General features: G+C 49.1%; 1 protein-coding gene across 1 annotated transcript in view; it reads right to left on the bottom strand.

The window, feature by feature from the left end:
* The window catches only part of SH3RF1 (SH3 domain containing ring finger 1), a 159,641-nt gene that overhangs the window by 46,621 nt on the left and 85,066 nt on the right, over window positions 1-27,954 (bottom strand). Inside the window, exons 3-4 of the mRNA XM_060015313.1 lie at window positions 7,171-7,446; window positions 6,261-6,356 (exon numbers count right to left, since the gene is read on the bottom strand). Coding sequence (XP_059871296.1) covers window positions 6,261-6,356; window positions 7,171-7,446 — 372 coding nt within the window. The remainder of the gene's footprint in view (window positions 1-6,260; window positions 6,357-7,170; window positions 7,447-27,954) is intronic.

Here is a 27,954-nt window from a genome sequence, read left to right as displayed (position 1 = left end):
CGGGGTAAGTCTCCGTCACCGGTTCCTCAACAGCAACTCGATTTCATTTATAGACATTAATTTACCTCCCTCACCAGTTCCTCAACAGCAGCTCTAGATTTCATTTATAGAAATTAATTTACCTCAAAAATGGAGGGAGAAAGTTAGTGCGGCAAGCAACTGCCTTCCTGACTTGCCAACAATGTCTCTAAATGTATTTTATAAAAATTACTTCACTTCAGAATTGAAGGGGTATTTGGAAGCCAAGCAATATCATAATTCTCTTTCCAACTGGCCCCCAATTTTCCTACATTTCTCGTTTAAAAAGAAAAGATTTCAGTGAATTGAACATTTCACTTTTGCATTTAAAAGGAAAAGAATACATCCCAAAATACGAATGACAGAATATCTTTTTACATTGTTCCATCAGCTCTCTCTGATGAAGAGATCAAAGATGACGATTTTGATCCTCGGTTCTCATTACTCTCCAGAACAGGGGGCCCCAACTGGCTGAATGTTAGGAAGCAGGCTGCACAGCAGAAGGTGAGCAGCGGGCCAGCAAGCGAAGCTCCATCTGTAGTTACAGCCGCTCCCCATTGCTCCCGTTACCGCCTGAGCTCCGCCTCCTGTCAGATCAGCGGTGGCACTAGATTCTCACAGGAGCGCGAACCCTACTGTGAACCGTGCACGCGGGGGATGTAGGTTGCGCGCTCCTTATGAGAATCTAATGCCTGATGATCTGAGGTGGAGCTGAGGCGGTGATGCTAGCGCTGGGGAGCGGCTGCAAATACAGATTATCCTTAGCAGAGAGGTCCGACGGCACAGAGACCGTCATAAATCAACTGCAGACTCAGGTCACAACCTTATCAGTGAGTGGCAAGTGAAAACAAGCTCAGGACTCCCAATGATTCTTCATTATGGTGAGTTGCATAATTATTTCCTCATATATTACAATGTAATAATAACAGAAATAAAGTGCACAATCAATGTAACACGCTTGAACCATCCCCAAACAATTCCCACCCCACCGCCAGTCCATGGAAAACCTGTCTTCCACGAAACCAGTCCCTGGTGCCGAAAAGGTTAGGGACCGCTGTTCTAGCACAAAGACTCTAAGAAGTAAAGTGAACAAGGCTCTTCTTAGCTCCTTCAAGGGGCACCTTGACAACTTCAAACCCGATACCTAAACCTGCACCTGTAATTCCCTGAAACACAGATGACATCTCCCAAGTCCCCATGTCCACAGAAAAGGAAGCTATCATCCCCCTGAAGGCCGCTGGTGCTCCGGGAGACGCACACACGTGACTTTCCACAGTTAAAGTTGATGACACCGTTCTGTTCCCTGGGCACAGAAATATCTCCCAAGATTTGTCTGATTCTGAAAGTTGAAAACAGCAAACCTCTTTACACTTTAAATATGTGCAGTTTATTATATGTCACTGATAACTCCATAAAGTTACTTTAAAAGAATGAGTATCCTTAACAATTAGGCCACCCTACGTCTGCTCAAAGTGAGCCAAAGGAATAGTGTCAAGCAGGTGAAAATTCATGTCAGCACGTATCGAGGAGATCATCTGTAGAGGCTCCAGGATCTAATCCACAGAGTATGGCCACCGTTATTTGAGTCTGGAAATTTCTGGAAATATTTTAGTCTGGAAAATTCTAAACTAGGCATAACCAAAGATTCACCCAGCTTCATTAGAAAACAATCTCCCTAAAGTCACCGGAGAGACCTTGTGCTTTGAGGATGGTGGGGTCCGGATGTATCACCAAGATGAACCGATGAGAAAATACATGGCTGGGTAGCGAATGCTGGGCGTTCTGGCTGAAAAATGTCCAAGTTGGCCACCTCTGAAACCAGTTCATTCCTGATGTCGGCTCAAAAGGTCCTTGGGTTGCTCACTCACTCATTCAACCCATGTTTACTGAGGGTCAACCAGGGGGAGGTGACACGCGGGGACCTCGGGAGAGCGGGTGAACCAGACAAGATGCTGACCCTGGGAGCTCACGTTCCACGCAGGGCGGACACTGGGAGACAGTAGCATCCACAGATGAGACAACTACAGGTGACAAGATGCGGTGGAGTGATTACGATGACAGCGGTGGTGACGGCCATAGTCCCCCCTACACACCTCTCACTAGCTGCAGGCAGCGCACAGCACCGCTGGACGACCTCACCCTGAGGGCTCTACCATTTTACACATGAGGAGACCAGTCACGCCACAATCACCGGTCCAGCCAAGACTGGAATCCAGGCCGTCTGGGCTCCAAGCCCAAAGTTTTCCAGGATCACAGCACCTGGTGGGTGAGGCAAAGCAGGTGGAAGAGGAAGGACCTCTTTAGACGAGGTGGTGAGGGCAGGCGTGCCCACAGAGGTGACATCGGGGCAGCGATCTAACCCGAGGATGCAGCCCTTCCTTCCGGCAGTTAACTACAGAGCCAGACAGCTGCCTACCAGGCCACACCCACCTCACGCCACCTGCACACGAGGAGTGGTCACTTTCACATTCTATCTGCAGCAGAGTTGCTAACCAATTTTTTTTGTTGAAAAAACTGGGTGATAGTTTATATGAATGACTAAGAATCAAAATATTGTACGACACATTTAATAAAAATGTATAGCTCATAAGCCTACAATACACAACAATGTTTGAAATTCATCCAAAATGCCATATTCAGCACTTACTTCATTCAAACTTTGGGCTTGCTAGGAATTACATCATCTTTGTCCAAATGACCAGGAAATGTGAATGAGTCAGCTCTGAATTAATGAGGGTGTTAAAATCGTTCGGTTTTGGAGAAGCCCGATATTTCTGAACAAAACAAAGAGCAAGCTACCGATTCCTTTTTAAAAGCGCACTCACTCCTCGACAAATACACCCCTTTACACATATCCTGACACGCTGTCTCCAAGAGGCCCCTGGGTTTCCCCAAGAAACATCTACCTTCCCTACAGAACAGAACCCACAGCCTTGGGGCTCTGATGGGAGAGTGTCCAGGGGAGCATGATGGTGATCAAGGCAGGAGACCCCTCACCTTTACAGAGACCCGAGGGGCAGAATTCAAGGACATTCACGTGGCCGTTCTCTCCCTAGTCACCCCCAGCCAGACTCTCCTTCTCTGCTCAAACTCTGCAGAATCTGGTACTTTAATCGGAGGTCATTTGTCGGCAGGTCACCGTTTTCTCACCTCCTGTGATACAGGTGGGGAGCCCGGTGCACAGTCCTGGTGCTGGAGGGGAAGGCGGAAGGGAGGTGGGGAGCAGGGATGGGAAGGGCACAGCACCCCACCATTGCCTCTCATGCCCTGGGTCCCCCGACTCAGCTCTCTGCTCAGCCACCACTGACACTCAGCTCCCAACTCGACCCCAGAGGTCCTGCTCCAGGCCTGCATCCCACCCCCTAGCCCATCCTGCTCAGAGTTTCTGCCCCAGGCAAGTTCCACGGGCATCTCCACGAACCAGCCACCCAGCAGGAGTCGGGGTTCCAGCTTCCGCTGTGACAAGCCCAGATGCCACTCTGCAGACTCAGTTCTGAACTCACTTCCTCACAAGACGTGGTGCTGAGATTCTCTTATAGGACCACTGCTGTCCTCTGGGTCACGGTCCGATCTGCGCTCCAAACCATGGTGCACAGGACACAGCAGGGCCAGGCCCTCTGAGACACACCATCACACACAACCTTCTCACACCTTGGGGGGTAACAGTCTGGGGGAGCAGCACCGTGAAAAAAGCAAAAGCGGGGCTTCCCTGGTGGCGCAGTGGTTGAGAGTCTGCCTAACGATGCAGGGGACACGGGTTCGTGCCCCGGTCTGGGAGGATCCCACGTGCCGCGGAGCGGCTGGGCCCGTGAGCCATGGCCGCTGGGCCTGCGCATCCGGAGCCTGTGCTGCGCAATGGGAGCGGCCACAGCAGTGAGAGGCCCGCGTACCGCAAAAAAAAAAAAAAAAAAAAGCAAAAGCACCTGACACTGGTGGAAACCTAAATGTATATCTACAAGGGATAAGAAAATAACTTGCAAGTGGATTTTTGTAACACAGTCTGTTTTTACAGTGAGGTATGGTCTGGACCCTAAAAGGGTTTACAGAGCAAGAGAAAGACATTATTCAGGAAAAAGCCCCAGTTTTTGATTCCCATGGTTAGCTGGCTTCGCTCCATGTGAGGCTGCCCTGTAAGACAGTCTACGCTTTACATGAATGGCTGAATTTCGGTAGGTTGCTACTGAAATCTGCCACCCCTTCTTCCCCTAAAGGCTGAATCCCCATGCTAATCCCCAGGTGCCAGAAACTTCCATCCTATGGCCTTACATCAAAGGGAAGCTCACGGTCTCCCCGGGAGAGATGATTCGTTCACCTCGTCTCAACTGGCAAAACTGTGGTTCAAATGAGGAAAATACTCTTGTGAAAGAAAAGAGGCAGAAGAATGAAAGTATTTTCCACTTGGGCAGAAGTTTATCTTTCCAACCGAAGTCAGAGTAAATAATCCTCATGACTCAGGTGACTCTCGGTGACTCTGGGTTTGCCGTGGGTGGATCTGTTATGCCTATCACGCAACTCTACACCTGCCCAGTAACAAAAGCACAGCAATCCTCTTCCACGCCTCACACGCCAAGTGCTAGCAAGTAGTATTGCTAATACCCAGCAAGCGAAGACAGGCTCTCACGACTAAGCTTGCGGTACCCACACTCCTCACTGTACCGATTCAGATGCTTGGGAACGCGTGTAACTTTTTGTGACCGCAGTGAGAATATGTAAATAACGTGCAGGAAGGATGACCTGAGAGCTAAGAATTATTTTTCTACTGTTTACTTTCAAAGGAGGAAAAAATATTTTAATAAACAGGAACACCTGAAGGATACGGATAAACTTCAAGGCTTTTACATGGTCTGAATTACCTTTCCACAGATTCACGGTAGTCCAGGGGAGTTCTACTAGGAAAACGCTGGCCATCTCACAGTCTGTGGGGAGACTGAACGACGGCTACGATGACACAATTTGTCATTTTTGTCCTCAGAACCACGCCAAAATAAATGCCTCAGATGAAAAGACGGGAACACAAGTGGTGTGGGTTTTCTTTTTTTACATCTTAAGATCCATGCTTTGATATCTTAAATAAGAGAATTACTCTCAGTTTCCCGATCTGTGCTGTCTCTTACTTTCTGGCCTGTGCACCTGCTGGTTGTGCGGCTCGGGTGTCCTTTCTGCCATAACAATGCACCTTTTCCATGCACATTTACCCAGGACACAGACATCACTAAGAAATCGCTTCTTCCCAGAAGCCTTCTGTGACCTCAGCTAACCTTGTACGGTTGTTTGGGCTGGTCTTTCATTCTTTGAAAATCCCTTCAAATTGTGTTTTTGAAGTGAAAGTCTCATGACTAAAGGACATGAAAGTTTATGATAGGTATAACTGATTCACTTTGTTATACAGCAGAAACTAACACACCATTGTAAAGCAATTATACTCCAATAAAGATGTAAAAAAAAAAAGAAAGTTTATGATATATGATGTAATAAGGCAGAACGTAACTTCCTAGTTCATTCTTAATTTGTGTTATTCTTTAAAACAATACATGTTACTTTACACATATTCCTAAAAAGCCTTCGCTGAAGACTTCGCTGAATTGGGTTGGCCATGCCTTTCCGAGTAAAGCTGGTTAAAGGGGGCAGCGTGGCTAGTTATTGCTGGGATGGGGTGAAGGCGGTTCACTGCTTATTTAACGTTTTCTGGAGGCTACCGTGCAAATCACTGTCGCAGCTCTGAGACGTGGGGCACGTGGAAGAACGCGTCAACAGACAGAAACACGCATCTCTCACCTTAGTCGGGACCTTCGCCAGCCTCTGACCACACAGCTGCCGACAGAAAAGAGTGGCTGCAGACAGCACAGGGGCCGGCAGGCAGCCCAGGGTCCCACTCAACAGACACACCGATGCCCTTAGCAGGGGACAAAGTTCAGAGTTCAAACGTTTCACAGGAATTGTAGGGCAGGGTAGAGGAATTCCATCCCAGGATTTAGAACAGGTGCGTTCCTGGGGCTTTGTGCTATGAGGGCTTTTTTTTTAAATTAATCGATTAGGTTTTCGTCTTTCTTTTTTTCCCCCTAGTTTTATTGAGACATAATGGACATGTAACACTGTATCAGTTCAAGGTGTGCAACAACGATGCGATGCAGGTACACACTGAAAAGTGATCCTGAGGATTTCTGAATACTCAGATTGCACACTGAAGACTGATTTGCTAAGCAGAACACGAACACAACTGACGTTTCTACAGACGGACTTACCTCAACATACGAAATTGGAAATATTCCTATTTTGTCTGCCAGCATGCCTTCAGCCCAGTTTTCGTCCACTCTGCGGATCACAGTCAGAACGTCATCCTGAAGAAACAATGAACGTTACTCTACCTCATCCCAGGAAGCTCGCCACCTAATTTTCTTTTCAATATGGGACTCAAGTCGTAAGAGTGCATGAGTAAAAGTTCCATGACGTGTCTTCAGGATGTGAATGGAAGAAGCTGATGAACTGAACGGTAATTAGCAGTCAGCTTGGCATCCCCCATCAGAACAGACAGCTGTAAACTACCAGCCCCTCCACCGAGGGGCTGAGGGCTGAATTTGTTTAGACCCACAAATTGCAACCTCAAATCCCACCCAGGCCCCCTGAACCCCTGGTCCAGATTAATTTTCAGGCTCTTTTCACTTTTTCTCTGATAATACACCGAATACCCATTTAAGTGTACACCCTACTGTTCTTCTTTACCAAAAAAACACAACATTCTGCTCAAAATCCCAAAGCATTTTATCAATTCAGTAGATATAGTCTTGTGTGCTTTGCAGCAAAGAAATTTTCATATAAAATAAGGAAGTAATGACGTTTCACTTTGTTATCCATAATTCAGGGAATTAAAATCCCCGAATGGCGCACACACACCCCGAAACGTAGCTCAGAATTACATTTAGGCCCTAAATACGAAAATGATACCACACAGCACATCAACCAAAATTATCTTTCACAGAGAACAGTCTGTGCACAAAATTACTGTCTTTGTGACTCTGAGAAGCCTGCTTCCAGATATTTTTAGAAGCACAGTGAGATAGTTCACATGAAACTATCATATGTTTTTGCACAAGGAAACAGAAGCCCTAGTCTATGCAGCCAGGTACAGAGAAGGCAATGCTGTTCTCACTTTACCTTTGCGAACGGAAGGCAATCTTTGTCGGCTTCCTTGTCTTTAACTTCAAAGTCATAAAGTGCTTTGCACTGAGGCGGGGGCTGAGGTAACGGTTTGATGATCTGCACGAAGTTGGTGGGGAAAAAGCCATGGACCCCGTTGACCTCCCCGTGGTACCAATTTTCATCCACTTGTCGCCGCAAAATGATGATGTCACCTTTGCTGAATTTAAGGTCCCCGGGCTCTTTGCCTTCGTAGTTGTATAATGCTTTGGCACATGGTAACTGAGGTATTCCCTAAAGGAAAGAGAAGAGTTTTAATGAAAGGACGGTCCCCACATGTCTGAAAATCCAACTGGATTATCATGGTTGTTAAGTCAAGGTCAACTCCACACTTTGCCCTACAAAGAAAACCTCACATTAAAAAGCTGTATACGGGGCTTCCCTGGTGGCGCAGTGGTTGAGAGTCCACCTGCCGATGCAGGGGACGCGGGTTCGTGCCCCGGTCCGGGAGGATCCCACGCGCCGCGGAGCAGCTGGGCCCGTGAGCCGTGGCCACTGAGCCTGCGCGTCCGGAGCCTGTGCTCCGCAATGGGAGAGGCCACAACAGTGAGAGGCCCGCGTACCGCAAAAAAAAAACAAAAACTGTATACGTACGTGTCACCAAGAGCAAACAAAACAAACAGGAGACCGTCCCCGGCCCCTGAGCTGGCATTCTGTTCCTAAGGCTAATTTAGTGAGGCTTTTGCCTTATTTGGGGTTTTTAGTACATGGAAGTGCTGCTGTGTCTGGCTTCCTGGCGTAAAACTCAAAAACTCATAAAAAACTTAATTTCCGCTATTAACTACTTTACTCAGCAGGATAAATGATAAGCACCAAAAAAAAAAGAAGGGGAGGAAAAACTCAGAACAATTCATTCATTTACTAACTGCTCTTAAGCTTGACAGATAAGCATCAGAGTTTGGCTTTTGGGGAAAACTTTTCCCACGGCATTCACTGTGGGCAGCAGCTCCTTCTCCTTCGTGGACTCAGGGATGAGCTGGGGCCAACTCTGTGCCGGGGTCTGGAACGGCCGTGAGGAGGTGAGGCACCGCTGCCGGCCGCTCAGAGGTCGTAACCCGTGATCATGCACACATAGCCTTTACAACCTACATACGACCACTCCCCCTTTGCTCTTTCCTGCCTAGAGAGCACCGTCAGGCTGAGATGCTAACAGACGGGGTTTTGGATGTGACCACGCTGCATTATGGTTTTAAGTGACGGCTTTAACACGTGCGTGTGCCCCCAGGCAATCTAATCACCAAATGGACTGGATACGATACTCCCTCTCCGGTGGCACTGGAGGTGCCCTTCCTGAGCATCAGGTGTCACTTTAAGACGACTTCTGGCCTCTCCGGGTCATGGCTGCCTACCCCTGATTCAGAGGATAAACGGCACGTCAAACAGCCAAAGTAATTCACTGAAGGAGATTCCTGAGCTCCTGCTTTTTCCGTACTTACTCATTTATTCATCATCCGGAAAACATTTATCAAGCTTTCCCTTCTTCCCAGGTGGTGTGCGAGTGCTGAGGACTGAAAGAGGGACAGGCACAGCCGTTCCCCTTAAGGGACAAGGCTCTAGAAGTCGTTAGGCCAGAGGGCAGGGACTGAGTGACCCGGGGACGCAGGGACCGAGCTGTGACAGCAGCAGAGGGCAGAGGTCTTGGGGTGGAGCGGGTGGGAAATTGAAACACTTCCTGGAGGAAGGGACACACGAGCCACATCTTCAAGGAGACAAGAGGAGCCAGCAGGAAAGCCGGAAAAGAAGAAAGAAAGAGAAACGCAGGGGCGCTGGGGGCAGCACCCCCAAAGGCAAGGAGCACGCGGGGCAGAGGGACCGGCTTGACGGAGAACGCGATGCTCAGGAGGGAGCAGGCATGCGAGTGCACACAGGTGGGCAGGCAGCTTACAGGGGCCCCAGGTGACAGGCTGGAGCGTCTCAACTGCTGTGTCCTTCAGGCAGCGCCAGGCGGGAAGAACCCTGCCAGGAGGGCGAGTCCGGCCGGGGGGGGGGGGGGGGGGGGGGGATGGGGGGGTGGGGGGGAGAGAATGGCAGGGGGCGGGCAGGCAGGGGGATGGCGATAGTTTTTTTTTAAGCTATTTTAAAGTCTCTCCCTGCCCCCGCCCCCTCCAAAGAAGTGGATCAAACCCTGATGGCAACAGAACTTCCTAACATAGTTTTGCATAATTAGTTTAGCTTCCAGTCAGAGATTCAGCGTCTGGCCCAGCTTTGCTTGGTGAGGTATTCTTGCTTGGCGTCAGAGGAAGAGCCGGCTGCTGCTGTCGACTGCCGCGGGCGGGGGGCCTGGCCAGCCTCGCCCGTGGCCTGCTGGGTTTGCTTAACAGGAGCTGCTCCGGAGGACACCGGAGCCCAGCCTTCCAGAAGTCCTTGGACCCTGCAAAGGCCCTCTGACCTTCGGACCCTGCTTCTAACGACACGACCCCCGTCACCCAGGCCTGACCGAACCCCATCGACTACTCCAATGCGCCCTTCGGTTTCCCCTGCGGGACGCTGATGCCGCCCGGTCCTTGCTTTGGCTTTTTTTTTTTTTTTTGCGATACGCGGGCCTCTCACTGTTGTGGCCTCTCCCATTGCGGAGCACAGGCTTCGGACGTGCAGGCTCAGCGGCCACGGCTCACGGGCCCAGCCGCTCCGCGGCACGTGGGATCTTCCCGGACCGGGGCACGAACCCGTGTTCCCTGCGTCGGCAGGCGGACTCTCAACCACTGCGCCACCAGGGAAGCCCCGCCCAGTCCTTTGAACCGGGGTTGCAGTCTTGCCGTGCTGGCTTCAGGGAAGGGTCGTAGGTCCCGTCCCCTCTCACAGAAGGGCCTCGCCACGTCCTCTACTTTACCGTGTGTTTCTGGAAGTCTGGTAGTCACAGTTCAACAATACTTCCTAAGACACACTGGAGGAAATGACAGTAAATAAACAAGCAGTACACAGCGCTCTGAGCGACACGGCCGGAGGAGCGAACTGGCGCTCGGAACACAGCCCTGGCGACATGACTGGTAGCCCTGCGGCCGGGATCCCAGCCCAGCTGCTCACCTGCTGTGTGATCCTGAGCAGGTGAGCCTCTCCGGGCCTAATTTCACCTTCAGGGTGCCATGAGGACCAAGAGAAGCAAAGCGTGTGAACCACTGCAAGCGGCCGGTGGGCAGACGCGCATCACTGCCGCCGCCCAGCAGGAAGGGCGGGTCAGCAGGGACTCAGGGCACCTGAAGACACGTCCGTCTCTGCAGCCGTATACGCCTCCTTTTGCACGAATTCACACAGCACTGGCATTTCCAGAGCACACTCACTGTGCAGCAACCCAAAGCCTGCTCCTCCTAGGGAGGCGTCGGGACTTCACGGGGGGCGTTTCTGAAGCGCACGTTCGTTTTCATCTTCTGGGTGAACAGAAGAAATTACAGACGCGCCGACACGCCCTGTCTAGTAGGGGGTGGCGTTCTGTGCGAGGCTGTATCTCACCCTGGCAGGGCCAGTGCAGGGAGCTGGAAGGCTGTGTGAATTAACTGAAGATCCTATTACTGGCTCGGTGACGGAGAGCTCTGTGCACCATTAGGGCCTGTCCTCTCGGTTTTCTCCCCACCTCGATTAGTTCTGTTTGGCCAGCCAAACGCAGCACCGAGACCCAGATCCGGCATTCAGGACCGCTTGGACTGCTCCCTGGGGAGACCTGTCAGCTCGCCAGTGACCCACAGGACGGCTCTTTTCTCATGTGCTGGTGTGGGAGGGAAGGAATGTATTTCTCCGTAGATCATTTCCACGCACCGGCGGCCTGATGGACTTACTAACATTCCCATCAAAGCAATTCTACTAAGTGTTCCTAAAATCATCCAACATTCTTAACACACGAGCAGCAAGAATAAAACTTCAGGCAACAGTGATGTGCGTTACGGTCAGCCCGGTTACATCCCTGACTGCCACCGGAAACGCACCAACTCACACTGATTTGTGAATCGGTTTCTCCCAGTGACCGGGAGCCACAGAGAAGCAATCCCAAGGTCAAGGGCCACCTAACCCACCAGCGGACACCCGGGCACCCGGCCCTGTCCTTCTCTGCTGTGCTTTTCCAATTAAATTCCAAGAGGCTGAAAATCCAATTGTGTCAGACTTCCCCAAAGAAGGCTTCCTGTATGAAATAAAACGAACCCCACCCTGATTTCAAATCCAGTGAAGTGCACTGATCTTTTAAAAGACTGATCGCCACACAGATTGTGGAAGGTGAAGGAGAAACGGTTAAGCGACTGAAGAGCAATAAAGACTGCATATTCCTCACGCAGCGTCTGAAGGATGAAGCCAAAACCACCGCCTGAGAGAGCCCAGGCCTGGGCTCGCAGGGAAACGTGCCTGGAACCTCAGAGCCCCTCGGTCACTGCCCTGCAAAGTCCTGGGAGTCGTGGCCTCGCCCGGCCCCTGGCCTCCTGGCCCTCGGCAGCCTTTCCAAGCTGCTGCCCGGCCAAGGCCGCAGTATCTGCAGAGCTCACGTTTCACTTGGCTACACATGAAAGGGAGGCTCAGAAGCCAAGAGGCTGCAGAGAGCCCGGCACTGCGGCCAACCTCGCCCTGCAGCTGCCACTCAGGCCTCGGCAAAGATCTGGGCAGTTTAGGCAATTTGAGGTGTGATAACGTTTCGGTAAACAGTGACTATTTCGCTCGTGTACAAAAGAGTACTATGCCAGTGCGCCCGTTTCTACTTTTCCAATAATTTTTGCTTCCCCATTACATACACAGGTATTTTACAGGGCATTAAAGTCCTCATGAGACCGGCACGCAAATACTTCTGCTTCACTGCTTTCCACTCCGTTTCCGTACCATCGACTGTATTCCAGTATCTCTGGCAGAGCGCTGCTTGATGATCTAGCTGAGATCCTAAGAGGTAAATAAAACATTCACTGCCAATTGATTTTACAGACGCTAAATGCCAGCGCCCAGATACACATGCAAGACAGCCTCTCTAAATTCAAATTCCTTCATGCGTTTCTTACTGCTCCATTAAGTAAAAAAAGATTCAAAGACCTACTAAAAAGAACATCTAGAAGATATGCTTGTCACCGGAAAGCCATAAAATGTGTATAATTTAATAGTTTAGCTGTATTTCAATTGGCATAGACTCTGGCTGGTTGCAACTTGACTTTCAAAAACTTTCCAGAAAGAACTGAGGCCCAAAGAGATAACCAGATAGGAAGCACTAAGCACTGCACACAGAGTAACAGGTAGCAAAATGGTTTAGGAAAAGACTGTTTAAATGTTCCTTGTACACAAAATACATGTTGGCTTTTCCCTACCCCCCACAAAGTGAAGTATCTCTCTGGACATAACAGCATTTCATTAAAATACTGATTCTTTAATAGTGAATAAGTCTTAAGTGCTGTTCTCAGAATCTCTGGGTTGGATTACCACTCAAATACGACTTGATCAGAACTTGAAATGTTTCCACTTCAATATAACAAACATCCAAGATGCATATTACGAGGTATTTTTCCAAGGCAACAGCAGAAGGGGCTGTGAATGCGATAATCCCACGAAAGCCCATCATTTTACTTGCTCTTTCCTTTAATATTTCTATGTGGACAGCACTCTGCCGGGGCATTTTGATCTGATCACTTTCTTAAGCCTCCACCTCCATTTGCCACATAACATTTTCTCATCAGACTGACTTCAACCGTATCTACCAGCACTTGGAGGACAGCCACTGCGTATAGACAGAAATGAAGAAAACCATGTTTTTTTCACTCGCGTTTATTCTTTGTTTGTCCTTATTCTGCTGGGCCAGTGTCCCCTTCCCTGCCTCCAACCGTCTCCTCTGCCCAGACCTGGCCCCTCCACCCACCATGGAACAGGGCTGCCCAGGCTAGCCTGCCTGCTTCTGTGGCACGCGGCCGCCCCTCCTCCTACCACCCTCCCCCTTCCTCTTCCTCACACCCCTCCCGCGTTCCCACACTCCTCTCCTCCCAGAGCATCTCCTGAGCAAGCAAGCAGCTGGGGACACTTTCCAGCCTTGTTTTAGTGGCATTAACGTTGTAGGGAAGGGTCGGGGAGAGAGAGAGAGAGAGAGACGGAAAAAGAAAAATAAACTAAAGGTAAAAAGAGAGGAGATGAAGCAGCAGCTTTCTCACCAATTTCCCTGGACTGCACTCTCGCTGCTACAGACTCGAATGATGATACATAACTGGCGACTTAACCAGTACTTAACTAAATGTAGAGACATAACAAAGTTAGTTCGAGTCAAGTAATTATGTTCAAACATCCGGGGAGAAAGTGAAGAGAAGAGTTCTCCAAACTTAAGAAGAACTGATATGAGACTCTGCTAACTGTTTCTCCAGGAATCATAATACTGAGGATCAATAAATACATCTGTGTGGGGTGCAGTCAGGCCCACCCCCCCGTCCCCTCTCCTACTTGTCCAGGAGAGCCCTGTCCAGAGCACAGTGTCATAGGCAGTGCTATAGGGAAGACGGAGGCCAAAGGGAAAGACCTGTATTTAGGGGATTAAAAACCCTAAGAGGGCTTCCCTGGTGGCGCAGTGGTTTAGAGTCTGCCTGCCGATGCAGGGGACACGGCTTGGTGTCCTGGTCTGGGAGGATCCCACATGCTGTGGAGCGGCTGGGCCCGTGGGCCATGGCCACTGAGCCTGCGCATCCGGAGCCTGTGCTCCACAACGGGAGAGGCCACAACAGTGAGAGGCCTGTGTACTGCAAAAAAAAATAAAAATGAAGAATAAATAAATAAAAATTAAAACCCTAAGAATTAGAGAGGGGACAAGAGAACCAAAGGGCCACAACAGCAGCAGCGGGAGCAGTTCTGGAAGCGTGGGCCTGGCCACACCGCCTGTGTCTCTGGAATCTGAAGATGATCCCGGTTACCCTCTTCAATCAGATTAACATGCTACACCATGACTTTCACGGACCTCCTTTTGGATGCTTTCACGTCATATTTTCCACCCTCAGCAAGCGAAGCAGTCTGCTTTCATCACCTCCGGCCTCGAACGTGCCACGCCTCCTGGCTACTGTCTGCCTGTCTGCGTCCCCCCAAAGGTGACGGTGTAGAGGCGATGGTGTAGAGGTCATGGTGTAGAGGTGGGTGCTTAGGTCAAGAGGGTGGAGCCCTCGAGAGTGGGATCAGTGCCCTAATGAAAGAGGCCCAGAGAAATCCCTCATCCCTTTTGCCCTGTGAGGACACAGTGAGAGATACCAGCTGTGGACCCAGGAGGGGGCCTCCACCAGACACCTGATCCTGGACTTCCCAGCCGCTGGAACAGCGAGAAATCATTTCTGTTGTTTACAAGCTGCCCGGTCTGTGGTATTTTATGAGAGCGGCCCGAACGGACTGAGACAGCCCTCCACCGAAGGCCACAGGGCAGCCCCCCTCAACCCCACCTTCCTACCCGGAGGGCCCCCAGCCCCTGGACACGTGCTTAGTTGACAAGGAGGTCGGGTTTCTCCCACTTACAGTTTTCTGTCTGGGACGGATGCCTCTGTTGTTTGGAATCAGATGTAAATAAGACCAAGTTCAGGGTGCAGGTCAACAGGACAGACCGTTTCCCAGACGCAGAAGCCACGCCTGCTTTAGGACCAGAGCGGGTGCGGCCTCCGTGGGGAGGACACCCCCCGCCCCTCGTCTGGAGAAGGGGCTGCTCATCCCGCGCCTGGGCACACGGTTCTCACATCCACCCATCACTCGGCTCACAGCCTGGTCCCCACAAGAGCGCAACACCTGTGCACCTGAGCTGCATGGCCATCTCTCATCATGAGCACCCGCCTCAGTGCCTGCGATGACATCCCTGCTGGACGAATACATGAACAAATGAACGTCATCGCTAGCGGGCTGAGTGCTGCAGTGTGGACGGCAAAGTGGGAAAAACCACAGCCAAAGGGAAAGCCGCTTAATAAGGCGATTCTACAGTGGGTCGGGCTCACCAGCTGTGAACACACGGACCACACGCCTCCACGCGTGCGTCGTGTTGCTTGGGGACAGCTACCCACCCACCCTTGCGGACTGTTCTTAGCACCTCCTCTGGGGCACAGTGCGAGGTAGATACAGGGGAACAGCAGGAGGAAGGAGGCTTGTCACTCCCCGTCCCCTGGGGCTGCCGGGGAGCCTGGCACACCGAGGTGCACGAGGAGAACCTGGAGAAGCGTGAGCCGCTGCCGCTCACTGGTGTCCACTTCAGCGCGTGCTAGAAACATGGCTAAAAACGCGATATGCCCTGGAAGAGGGCAGCTGAGGGCTTTGGACTGAGTGAATTGCTGGCATTTGAAAAATGTGAAGCGAAGTCTGCAGCACACCACAGCAAACAAGTATCTTCCTTACAGACTCTTTTGGTGGTTACAAGCAAACAGTCACACAGCTGATATACAGCTTCTTTTTCTTGGGTGGCCTTTAAACCGGGAGTGTACAACTGGCAGACAAACCATTAAAGAAAACAAATCTTATGGATGTTTCCAAGGGCAGAGAGCTCTTGAGAATACAGTCACTGAACTAAAATGCAGGAAATTCATGTCGCTCATTGCTCTGAATATCAGTTTCTCTGTTTCATCACATTTAATAATTATGGTAATATTTTGCAGAGAGCAGGAAAATTCACTGGGAAAATTTGCTGCAGTAACTTGAGCTGCCATCTTGAGGATTCATGGCAGGATGAGGGACACTTCCCGGTAAAAAGTCAACTTTCTATCTATTTGGAAGACAGCTAGATTCCTGGCAAGGCCCGTGCCCCAGCCCTGCCTGAACCTCCCACCTGCCACTGGAGTCATGGGGAAGAACAGTCCTGCATGATGGGCTCTGCAGAGCCCCCATCCAACCCTCACAGAAACCCAGGGAGGTAGGGAGAGCCAGAAACATAGCAGGGCGGGGGTAGGAGCAGGTTTTCATACTAAACGGGAAGGTCAGGTGAGACCTCTAGTTCAGCTGCCTGGTTTAGATGTTTGTGTCCAATGTTTTCATTGATGCAGTGGAGAGAGATGCTCACATAATTTAAACATGACATCAAATGTGAAAGACAGTTCATAGTTTCAGAACTGAAACAACACTGGAATAGAGCCACGCATATATGGACAATTAGACAAAAGTGTCAAGGCAATTCAACTGGGGAAAAGCAAGTCTTTTCAACAATGGATCTGGAACACTTAGCAGCCCGTGGAGGAAAAAGGCATCTTGACCCCTACCTCACATCACATACAAAAAATAACTTGAGATGGATCCCAGAATCAAATGTAAAATCTAAAACTGTATCAGTTTTCTAGGAGAACACACAGGACGCTACCTTAGTGATGAGGCAGACCTCCCTCACCTCCCCCCACAAATCTTAACTAACCATAAAACTTTATAAATTGAACTTCATCAAAACCGAAAAATTCTGTTCATCAAAAAAGACAATTCAGAAAATAAAAATGCATGCTACATATAGGGGGAAATATTTATAATACATATACATGACAAAGGACCTCAATTCGGAAATATAAAGAACTGCAAATAAACAACAACCAACAAACCCAATTGAAAAACAGGCAAAAGATTTGAGCAGACACGTCGAAAAGGAAGTAGACAGGCACTCAACATCCTTAGTCATCCGGGAAATATAAAATAAAACTAGAAGGAGATCGTATTTCACACCCATCAGAGCGATTAAAATGAAAAAGACTGACAACAGAAAATGCTGTCAATATCACAGAATGAACAACTCACACAGGTTGAGTCTAAAATGGTACAACCACTCCGGAAAACTGCTCGACCGCTTCTTATAAAGTTACAAACGCACCTACTCACAACCCAACGATTCCAGTGCTGGGTGTTAATGCAAGAAATGAAGACATGTCCACATACAGAGCCACACAGAAATGCTCCCTGCGGAACTATTCACAACACCCCAAACCGAAAACCCAAACGTCCATCTGCAGGAGATGGGCACTGGACTCCTCAGCTATTTAAAGTAGATAAATAAAGAACAACGTACTGATGTGTACACGTGGGAAATCAGAATAAACATGTATCAGAATAAACATATACAAATTACATCTACATGACTTCCACAACAGGTAAAGCTCATGTACTGGAAATAAATCCTCACAGGGCATGAGGAAATCCCTGAGATTACAGATGTATTCTATATAACTTGACAGGGATGCTGGTTATCCAGGCGTGGACATGTGTTACAACTCAGTAATTCCACACTTAAGGGTTTCCACACTGTAATTCACATAATGTAAATTTTACCTCAATATTAAAATGTTTAAAAAATAACCAGTGGCGGCACTGAGGGAAGACCTTAGAGATGACCACACATGCCAGATACGTGGCGATGTACGCACGTGGAGGAAAAACCACACTAGCGTCACAGTGAGTGACAAGCCACCCCGGCCATCAAGAGAATGGCAACAACTGGGAAAACAAGAAACCCGGTTCAGAAACGGAGATCGGGGCCCAGCGGGAAGGAAACCCATCACCAAGGCACGGAAGTAAGTGTCCACTGTCATCTGATCCCACACCAGCACTGGGGGCCTCTCACCAGACGGCTAGGAACCCATCAACTAGGGATCCAGCCTGAATCCCACAAACAAAAGGAACACACAACTGCAGGGTTCTCGGTGGGGAGAGACAGATACAGATGATTTTGCCTACATCTCAACTATTCTTCTTTTTTTTTCCTATAAATTTACTTATTTTATTCATTTATTTGTGGCTGCGTTGGGTCTTCGTTGCTGTGCGTGGGCTTTCTCTCGTTGCGGCGAGCGGGGGCTACTCTTCGTTGCAGTGCGCGGGCTTCTCATTACGGCGGCTTCTCTTGTTGTGGAGCACGGGCTCTAGGTGCGTGGGCTCAGTAGTGGCTCACGGGCTCTAGAGCGCAGGCTCAGTAGTTGTGACAACAGGGCTCAGCAGTTGTGGCTCACGGGCTCTAGAGCAGAGGCTCAGTAGTTGTGACACATGGGCTTAGTTGCAACGCGGCATGTGGGATCTTCCCGGACCAGGGATCGAACCTGTGTCCCCTGCATTGGCAGGAGGATTCTTAACCACTGCGCCACCAGGGAAGTCCCTCAACTATTCTCTATACATAATATTTGAAAATACTATGACAGACGAGCTGCAGAAGCTGAGATGTATCCATGGGGCAGTCGGTCTTCCAATACAACGGAAAAGTCTCACGCAGGGAGAGTAAGTCAGCTCCGTATTCACTGAAGAAAACACACAGGCTAACACAGATGCATGCATTATTTAAGTGGGATGAAAGAGTGTCCTGACAGCGAGGGCCGTTAAATATTGCAATGGGTTATGACACCTCTGTCACTGGAGACTCTGAAAACTCCGACCTTCTCATGAGGTGGGTTCTGCCCAAAGGCAACGGAAGAGATGATGACTTAGGATCTCTATGACTTCTGAGCCACCAGGTCATTCGAAAGGCTGCTTTTATTCCTGAAGTTTCTGTCTCTGTTTGTTTTTTAGGGGCGGAATCTCTGGGATGAGGAGGGAGATGAGCTGCAGGAGGGTGACACCGAGGACACATGTGGAAAGAAGACATCTGGGAATGTGAAGGAGCTGCAGGACCCAAGTGCAGGGGCCTCAACGCCCCAGGGTCCAGGTCACAGGAAAGCAGAGGCGGCTCGGCCGTGGGCCGCAACACGTAACCTGCGTGTCTCCGTCGCTGCTCTCCAAAGGACCGCTCTGATGGCCGATGCAGCGTAAAGACGGCTGTAATCACAGAGCACGGACACCCTCTCACTAGGAAATCATCTATTATCAGGACAGAGGGCTGACCCTGCGAACCCAGAGAGTGCAGTCAAGGTCTTTAAACAGCAAACACACAGACCCTACCTAGGCGCATACGCTTCGGGATTCTGGCTTTCAAAGAGCATTAAAAGTACAACCTTACAGCCCTTTCCGCTAAGCTCTTTCACCTTTGACTAAGTCTGTTGTAAAAAGATGCTTGAAAAATACTTGAGGATGTTCTGTGAGTAAAATGAGTGTTACTGAAAAACAGTAACTGCCTTTATTCCCTACTTTCTCCAAATACCTGACTATGTAAGAGGAAAAGAAATATCCAAAACAAGCAATTTTACTGACGCTCCCTCAAAAAAAGAAGAAAAAAACCCCCCCAGTAATCCAATTCAAGTATATTGATCTCCAAAAATAAGAAATAAGAGAAACCTAAGGGGAAAGATTTACTAACTAAGACACTCCTGACAAGCCCAAATCTAACTCTTCTTTTTCTGAATAACTAAACAGTAGGATATGAATTACAGGTATTTTTAACCGAAATGAACCATTAATCAATAGATATATAATTTTTTATATTTCTAGATGATTAAACATCTAGCAGTGAATATAAAATTAAGCAAGACTCCTTGTAATAAGCATTTAATATATATGGCATAAAAACATAACAGATCATTCTAACTGCGTTCATAAAAATAGATAATTTAAGATGATGAGAAAATTGATCATTAGAGATGGCTATGGCGACAGATTAATTATAGTTAAAAATCTATTAATGTAATATACTACATTTGTATGTTTTTCTAATTTATCTTACTGACGCATAGTTGATTTTTACTGTATAGCAGAGTGATTAACTTCTATATATATATATAGTGTGTGTGTGTATATATATATATATATATATATATATATATATACACACACACACACACACAATCTATTTTATACATCTATATGCTCTTTCAAAAGTTGTTTAACTAAATGTTTCTTTGGGCAAAGCAACCAGGTTTTCACGTCCACCAGGCCGCGAGCCCCTTGAGGTCGGGGCCAGGTCTCACCTTCACATCGGCTGCCCCAAATTAACCCGTTATATTTCACTCCATCCTACAGAGATCCACCAGATTAATTGTCTTAAAGAATAGCTTTTATCAGATTACCTGTCTGATCAGCCTTTTTCTAATTCCCTTTCTAGCAAACTCAGTTCAAACCCCTCTCTTTGGCACTTGAGACCCCAAACGATTATCTCAAATACCTCACCCTCCTTCTCAACAAGTATCCAGTATTCTAACCAAACTAGAGACCCTCTAGTTCCCCTAATATGGTCTCTCTTTCCCAAGCCCTGGGACTTTTTTCCAACATTCTCTCCACCTAAGGAGCTCTCTTCCACAGACCACTTGTCAGAAGCCTATGCACCTTGCAACACACAACTCAAATACCACACTGTCCAACCTCTTCCTTATTCCTTAATACAGATGTATATTCTCCGTCCAGACCCCACAGGGTTTTCCCTATAGTTCTCTATTGGCTTTACTGCACCTTTAAAATGTGCATTTGAGATCTTAACTGATAACAGTACAGAGACTGAAAACGCCTTGAGGGTAGGGATGGTCTCTGATGCCTTCCTGAGTCACCTGCAGGGTCCAGCACTGGGCCCTATTCACAGTAAGCATATTTACTGAAATGACTAGGTCCCTCCCTCCTCCAGGCACCCCTTCCCACCTGCCACACAAACCTAAGAGAGAAGAGGACGTTCCCTCACCTGCCGCCACCCCGCACACTGTGTCCAAGGCGGCAGCGTGCGTCGGGTGTCCTACAACCAGGAACTCTGCGGTGGAAGTTAGTGGGACAGCCTGGGTGGTATCTGCCGATACGTACCAACCAAACAAAAGGTCAGGGCAGCGAGACGGGCGCCTGCTTGTACTCGTGGTTAATTTACCTGATCCAGGCAAGGAAGAGACGTCGTAAATCAGTGGTGTGCAGTGGTGGCTAAACACATGCATTTAGTTGCCTTACTGGCCTCCCACCAAGGTCATACTGAATTTACTAAGAGCTGTTTTTCTTTAAATAAACTATAGCAGTGTTAAAAAAAGAGGGAGAACATCCATTAGCATACCAGAAAATTTTAGGAACTTCGAGAAGAATGAAAGCAAGTGATATCAGAAAAGTTTCACTGGCTGGAGTGAAAAATGCATACGGCAGGGCTAACAGCCAAGATGATGGCCCTCCTTGTGGAGTCAAGGCTATGTCCCCAGACAAAGGGAGGGGGGCTAGGAGAGATGAAAGGGAGCTCTACAAAGCCCCGTATCCGCAAAGAAGGAAGACAGGCAATAAGGGGAAGGAGCATCAGGAAAGAAATACAGGAATGGAAAAAATTTTTTCATGCACTGAAGACACCCAAGATCTCAGCTACAACAGTTTCACAAAGTACCGAGCAGGATTAGTAAGGGTAACAAAGATTCATACTCAGGGCTTCCCTGGTGGCACAGTGGTTGAGAGTCTGCCTGCCGATGCAGGGGATACGGGTTCGTGCCCCGGTCCGGGAAGATCCCACATGCCGCGGAGCGGCTGGGCCCGTGAGCCATGGCCGCTGAGCCTGCGCATCCGGAGCCTGGGCTCCGCAACCGGAGAGGCCACAGCAGTGAGAGGCCCGTGTACCGCAAAAAAAAAAAAAAAAAAAAAAGAAAGAAAGAAAAAGATTCATACTCAGACACAGCTTATAGCACTTCAGGACTTCAAAGATACGGAAAAAATTCTAAAAGACTCAGGGCAAAAGAGTTTATCGTGGCAGAACTAAAGTCTGACTTCCTGGCAGCAGTACTGGATAAAAGAGGACAGCAGAGCAATGCCTTTAAACTTCTAAGGGAACATGATTTAGAAAATCTCAGCGAGCTAACCTGTTACTTGTATGTGTGGACAAAACAGAGACATCTTTGAACACACAAAATCTCAGAAGGTTTATGCCCTGTGCATTTGAAATGAAAAAAAAAAAATTACTGGAAGAGGTACCTCCCATCCGACCCCTCGGATCCACCGTCCAACAGAAGACTCCTAAGAGATGACATGGGATGCAAGAAACGTGACAGCCCCGTAGGACCAAAGATGGAAAACAAATGTAAAGAGGACCCACCGGACTCAGGAGCTGGACCCATCCCACCGCGGTGGGGCAGGACCCCTGACACAGGTTACGTGTCCTCCCTCACGGATTCAGACCCACGGCCGTGATGAATGGTTATATAATCGCAATACCGCAAATGCTGTTGTTTTGTAATCCATCTCCAGACACAGCAAAGAAGAATTAATTATAGCTACAGAAGGGAATGTTATAAACTCTGATAATACAAGAAGTCATATGCTGAACAAAAACCAGGAGTTCTGGAAGAGGAGGTGGGAGGTGGAAGAAGAAATCTAAATTTTATCACTGGGTATCTGGAATTGATACTAAGGCTAAGCAATCGAGAAACGGAAACATTATCTGAGGTTGTAAAGGTAACCAGCAAAAGCACTACAGAAGGGCTTCCCTGGTGGCGCAGTGGTTGAGCGTCCGCCTGCCGACGCAGGGGACACGGGTTCGTGCCCCGGTCCGGGAAGATCCCACATGCCGCGGAGCGGTTGGGTCCGTGAGCCATGGCCGCTGAGCCTGCGCATCCAGAGCCTGTGCTCTGCAACGGGAGAGGCCACAACGGTGAGAGGCCCGCACATCGCCAAAAAAAAAGCACCACAGAAGAGAAAACAGTGTATGCACCTACCTCTTGGAAGCTGGACTAGCTATGAAAGGACAGACACTTGTATTTTTTATTTTAGACTCTTCTGTGTGGTTGCCTATTTTCTACCATGAATAAAAAAATAAAAGGCGTAAGAAAAAGGAATGCAGTGTGCCCCTGTATTTTTCTTCACCAACACATGTAGCCTTTAAAAGGAAATGAAAAGAAGAAAAGCTATGTAAACCCTAAATACCCCCAGCCGCCCCCACTGCCGGCCCCAGGCCCGCCCCTCACTGGTAAGGATATTCAGTCGCATAAATAATCGACTCTCATACTTCAATGCAGTATCAGCAGAGCATCAGTAACGTCCCCACTCTGCCCCCTTGTCGTTCAGGCTCTATCTCATGACAAATACAGACTTGTTGGTTTGCTGGGCTAAGTTCCTTTACGAATACAAGAAAGGAGTAAATGTATACAGTAAGTCCAATAGTTTAGAAGAAGGGGGAGGGGACCTAAATTATGTCCACAACCACGCTCACTTCTTTACAAGAACTTTGATGCGCTAATCAGCATGATTTCGCCCCGAGAATGTGTCTAGTTGATGGTGACCCTGAGATGCAGCAGAGTTAAACATGTCAGCTTTGGAGAAAATAAAAACCTAAATATCCATACCTTCCCTCAAATGAAAAAGGGTTAGTTTACTGAACCGGTGAAATACGTGGCGGTCACCTGACGTGTCACCTTCAAAAATACCTACTTCTTGTGTGAACTTAAGAAATCAAACTGTGTTCCTGACGACCGGGTATCTACTCACTGACAAGCTACTTTCAAACAGCGGGGTCGGGGTGGGGGGGGGCGGTGGTTAGCAAGCTGACAGAGTAAGAATTCTTAGAACCACCGTCACAAAAACTTGATTCACCAGAGAGACGAGATTTCTCTATGTTTAAAATAAAGCCATTATTTTCTCACAAAGCCTTCTGGACACGTAAGAGCAGTCCTAGCCCACCATCATCACTGATCTGACTGCAAGGACACGCATCACACTTCATTTTAATCTCTCCTGGGTCTCAGGGTGAAATCACACTGATAAGTGCACTCAAGTTCTTGTAAAGAAGCAAGGAGCAGGGCTGCGGATACAGTTTAGGTCCTTTTCTTTCCTTAAACAATTGGACTTACGGTATACATGTGCTCCTTTTTTATACCCATCAAGGAACTTAGGACAGCAAACTAAAAAGTCTGTATTTATTATGAGACATAGAGCCTGAATGACGAGGGGGCAAAGTGGGAATGTTACTGATATGCTGTGTACACTTTATATATACACATATATGAGTATGCGTATGTGTATACACGCATATATATACAGAGAGAGAAAGACAGACACAGAGACAGAGCAATGGGGCCCGGGCTCATACCCGATAACACAATAAATAAAACCTGGTGCTTTGCAGACGTTAGCGAGCACCCCCCTGGCTCGGCCGTCACCGAGCGCTGCTGTCACTCTGGCTGCGTGGGGCTGGCAGCTCCCAGGCGGTGCTGGGCTGCAGGTCCAGGAACGATGCTCCCCACGGGGCGGGGGAATCCGGGTCAGGCTCCTTCCCAGCCTTCTGTGCTGCTTCTCCTTCCTCAGCTGCTCCGAGCCCAATCTTTTCTAAGTTCACCCCAAGGTGATCTCACCCGTTGCCTTCTAAAACCACGTATTATCTGCTGTTAACCAACCAACCTTGACCGTATATTAGGATCAAGTAGAAAGTTATTTTCCTTCTTTTAAAGTTGCTTAAGGTCCCATCCCAAACCAATTTAATAAAAATCTCCAGGACTGGGTCCGAAGTGTCGGTTCTTTTAAAGCTCCATAATGGTTCTCACGTAGATGGCCAAGACCTGCTGGTTTATACACTGATGTCTCCCCAACGCGACCTCAGCCACAACCTCTCCCTGGGCGCCCGCCTCTCCCGTCTCCCTGCTGAGTGTCTAACAGGTGCGCCCAGGTTTGCAGGGAGACCCCTTGCTCTCCGCCTGCTTCCAACACCTGATCCCACCAGTGTTTCCCGCCTGGGCTCCCTGAGCTGCTCGGGCCCAAAGATGCTTCACCACGATGCCTCTGCTCCTGTCCCCGACAGCCCACTCATCAGCAAGCCTGGGGCTCTGCCCTCAGACTCCATCCCAGGCCGGTGTGCTCGGCACCGCTCCCAGGGCCACCGGCCTGAGCCAAGACGACCCTCGCTCTAACGGCCACCCCCGAACCCCTGGAGCCTGCGGCCCAGGCTGTCCTGCCTGGTGGCCTCCCCGAGGTTTCCCTCCCTCCCGCTGAAAACAACATACAAACTCCTTCCCACCAGGACGCTTTCCACGCCCGGCCCTGCTCACCTCTCTGGCTCTCCCCAGCTCCCTCTGGCTCCGGCCTGACACCTCCCAGGCTCTTCTGCCCCGCCTCCTGAGTGCCTGCATCTTCCCCCGGCCCACCCCAGACCATCTGGGTCTCCCACAGGGCACTGCAGGGTAGCCCTCCTGCCCCCATCTCCCCTGGCTCCTTCCACCTGCCCCGCATTCATCACGCCTCAAGCTGCACTGCTTAGTCACCTACCGGCTAGTAAGCTCTAAAGACAGCGCGTTGTCTTGTTCGAGGTAGGATGGCAGGCCTGTGTCCGTACCAGGCAAGCTGTGGGCACTTGGTGCACGCTGGCTTTTGTGAACAAAACGCTTGTATCCTCCTCAAAATTCATGTGCTGAAGCCCTCATGCCCAGTGTGATGGCATCTGGAGGAGGGGCCTTTGGGAGGTGACAGGTTTGGATGAGGTCACAAGGGTGGAGTTCCCGTGAGCTTGGCCCATCGTGATGTCCCTTTGTTGTTCTAGTTTTAGGCCTGGGAACTATAAGGAATATCTTATTATAAAGAATAAGTCTAGGGCTTCCCTGGTGGCGCAGTGGTTGAGGGTCCACCTGCCGATGCAGGGGACACGGGTTCGTGCCCCGGTCCGGGAAGATCCCACACGCCGCGGAGCGGCTGGGCCCGTGAGCCATGGCCGCTGAGCCTGCGCGTCCGGAGCCTGTGCTCCGCAGCGGGAGAGGCCACAACAGTGAGAGGCCCGCGTACCGCAAAAAAAAAAAAAAAAAAAAAGAATAATATTGCTCTGTTGCATCAAATGGTCGAGTTTTTAAAAGCTCCGTCCTGATGTGAGCGTGAGCTTTGAGGTCGAACCGCACCAGTCACCAGGGTGCGGCCTTGGTTTCTGCAGCCATTCAGCGAGAGTAGTAGTGATTCCTGCCTCGCTGGCTGTTGTGCGGGTGAGTGTGTGCACCGCACGTTGTCAGTGCTCAACTACTCCTGTTGTCATCTCCCCTTTCTACTTGTTTTCCCCTAGTTAAGTCCTTCTAACATGATTTCTAGACCATTCTTGTGTGTTAGAGATCATGTTCCTAATATTCCCGTTAAACCAGGATACACAGAACCAGCAAGGTCCCCCGTGCCATCGCTGAGTCAGTCGTGGAAGGACTGTCCCTCCCCGGTTGTCACCAGCATCGCACTCATGCAGACTAATGTCCTGATTAGCATCTCCATGGTACTGGTGGCTTATTTTGAACTTGCTGACAGCAAAGCCCTTGAGTCTTTTTCATTCAGTCTGCTGTTCAGGCAGGTCTTCTGTAGTTTCCTGTACCTGTGCAAGTGGTTTTAAACGATGAAATACACAAATTTACGTTCGTTCTAGTAAAAACAGTTGCTTGGTTTGGCCCATATCGATCATCGGTGAAAATCTTTCTGTCGTAGCGTATTGGCTGGCCCTCCCTGCTAGTGTGTGTTGCAACAGATCCATCACGCACTCAGCACCTCCATTCAGAGCGTCGATACAGATGCTGGCCACCCCAAAGGATGGGCGGGTACAGGGCTCTGGGGCACACCTCAGCATTCTCCATCCAGGTTTCTTTCTGACGACTCATTCGTGGAATGAGTGGAAGGAAGGATATTCTCAGCAGCGGCTCCCGGTCAGCAGCAAGGACGCAGGTGAGGGCTCAGGTGGAGGCTGCCCGCTCGTCAGCATCCCGCCCTGAAAGCGCTCTGGGCCCCTCGCAGCACTATTCTTCAACAAGACACGCCTCCTTTTCCATCCAAACATCTACTCCAAGCCCACAAAAAAGAACACTGGTCATTTTTCCAACCCTTCACAGTGGTGTGAGCCAGGTACACTGGAAAGGACAACAAGCCACGTCTAAGTACAGCGCGCGTCTCTCGTTTAGTTATTGTGAGACAGGGGATGTCAGCCGTCCTCTGTCACCCTGCACCAGCCACCTGGTGGACGCAGGTGTTCCCATAAGGCGCATTTGCTCACCTCTTTGTCCTCCCATTTCACATTCTTTTGGAAAACAGATCTTTCATTAAAGATTTCCTCAGCCTGCACGCTACAGATCTTTATAAACACCTATTTCGACCAAGGAGACATTTTTCATCCTCTAATTAAATGAGGAGATATAAACAAAACAAAAGACAGCATTTGCAAGAACAGAAACAGAGTCATCAAATCAAGCACTGAAAGATCTCCACACTGATCTTAACGAACAATAAATCTGTAAATGCAAGGAAAGGTTATGAAATAAACATGAAAGAACATTCATAAGCCACTGTATATGTCCATATCACTAAGAGGATTACTCCAATAGAAGCTATTGTACATGCTAACAATTTTATAATGAGGCACATTTTAACTGTGTTAACTGTGTAATCTACTATTTTAAAAATATTCAAATGTTTTAAAATAACTCTGTATTTTCAAGTTGCTTACATACATGGAGACTGGTTTCCACGGAGGTGAGGGGTGGGAAGACAGAGGAAAAACCCTAAACATATAGTTCACGGATACAGTTCGCTGCGTGACTGAATAGAAGGCATTCCGTGTGTACGTATGGGCTGAACACACATCCAGACAGATACTCAGTGGCTACGTAAAGGTGCGAAAGCTAAAACCTTGGTTCTCACAGACGGGGTCCCTGAGAGTTAAACGAATTTTAGAGACACTGAGCCTGACCCCTGTTTTGAGACACAGAATCACAGGGTGCTGGGGCTGGAAGGAACCTGCCAGATTATTTAGCCCATCTCTGGCACGTCAAGACAAAAAAGGTGACGCTCATGTCAACATCACGCAGCTGATCAGTGCCAAAGCCAGGACCCTAAAACCCAAGAAGATGTGATTTTATGGGGCCAAAGACACTTGGCAAGTGTGATGCAGTTAAGAGCCTTCAGACGGGGTGCTTAATCCTGGACTGAGCGGGCTGAATGTAATCACAGGGTACTTAGAATCAGAAGCACCCCGGCTGCGATGGGAGTCAGAGGCAGCCGTGCTCAGGGTGAGCCCTGACG

The sequence above is a fragment of the Delphinus delphis genome, chromosome 6 (assembly GCF_949987515.2).
Source record: "Delphinus delphis chromosome 6, mDelDel1.2, whole genome shotgun sequence".
NCBI classification, from domain to species: Eukaryota; Metazoa; Chordata; class Mammalia; order Artiodactyla; family Delphinidae; genus Delphinus; species Delphinus delphis.
This window is presented reverse-complemented; position numbering and strand designations above follow the sequence as displayed.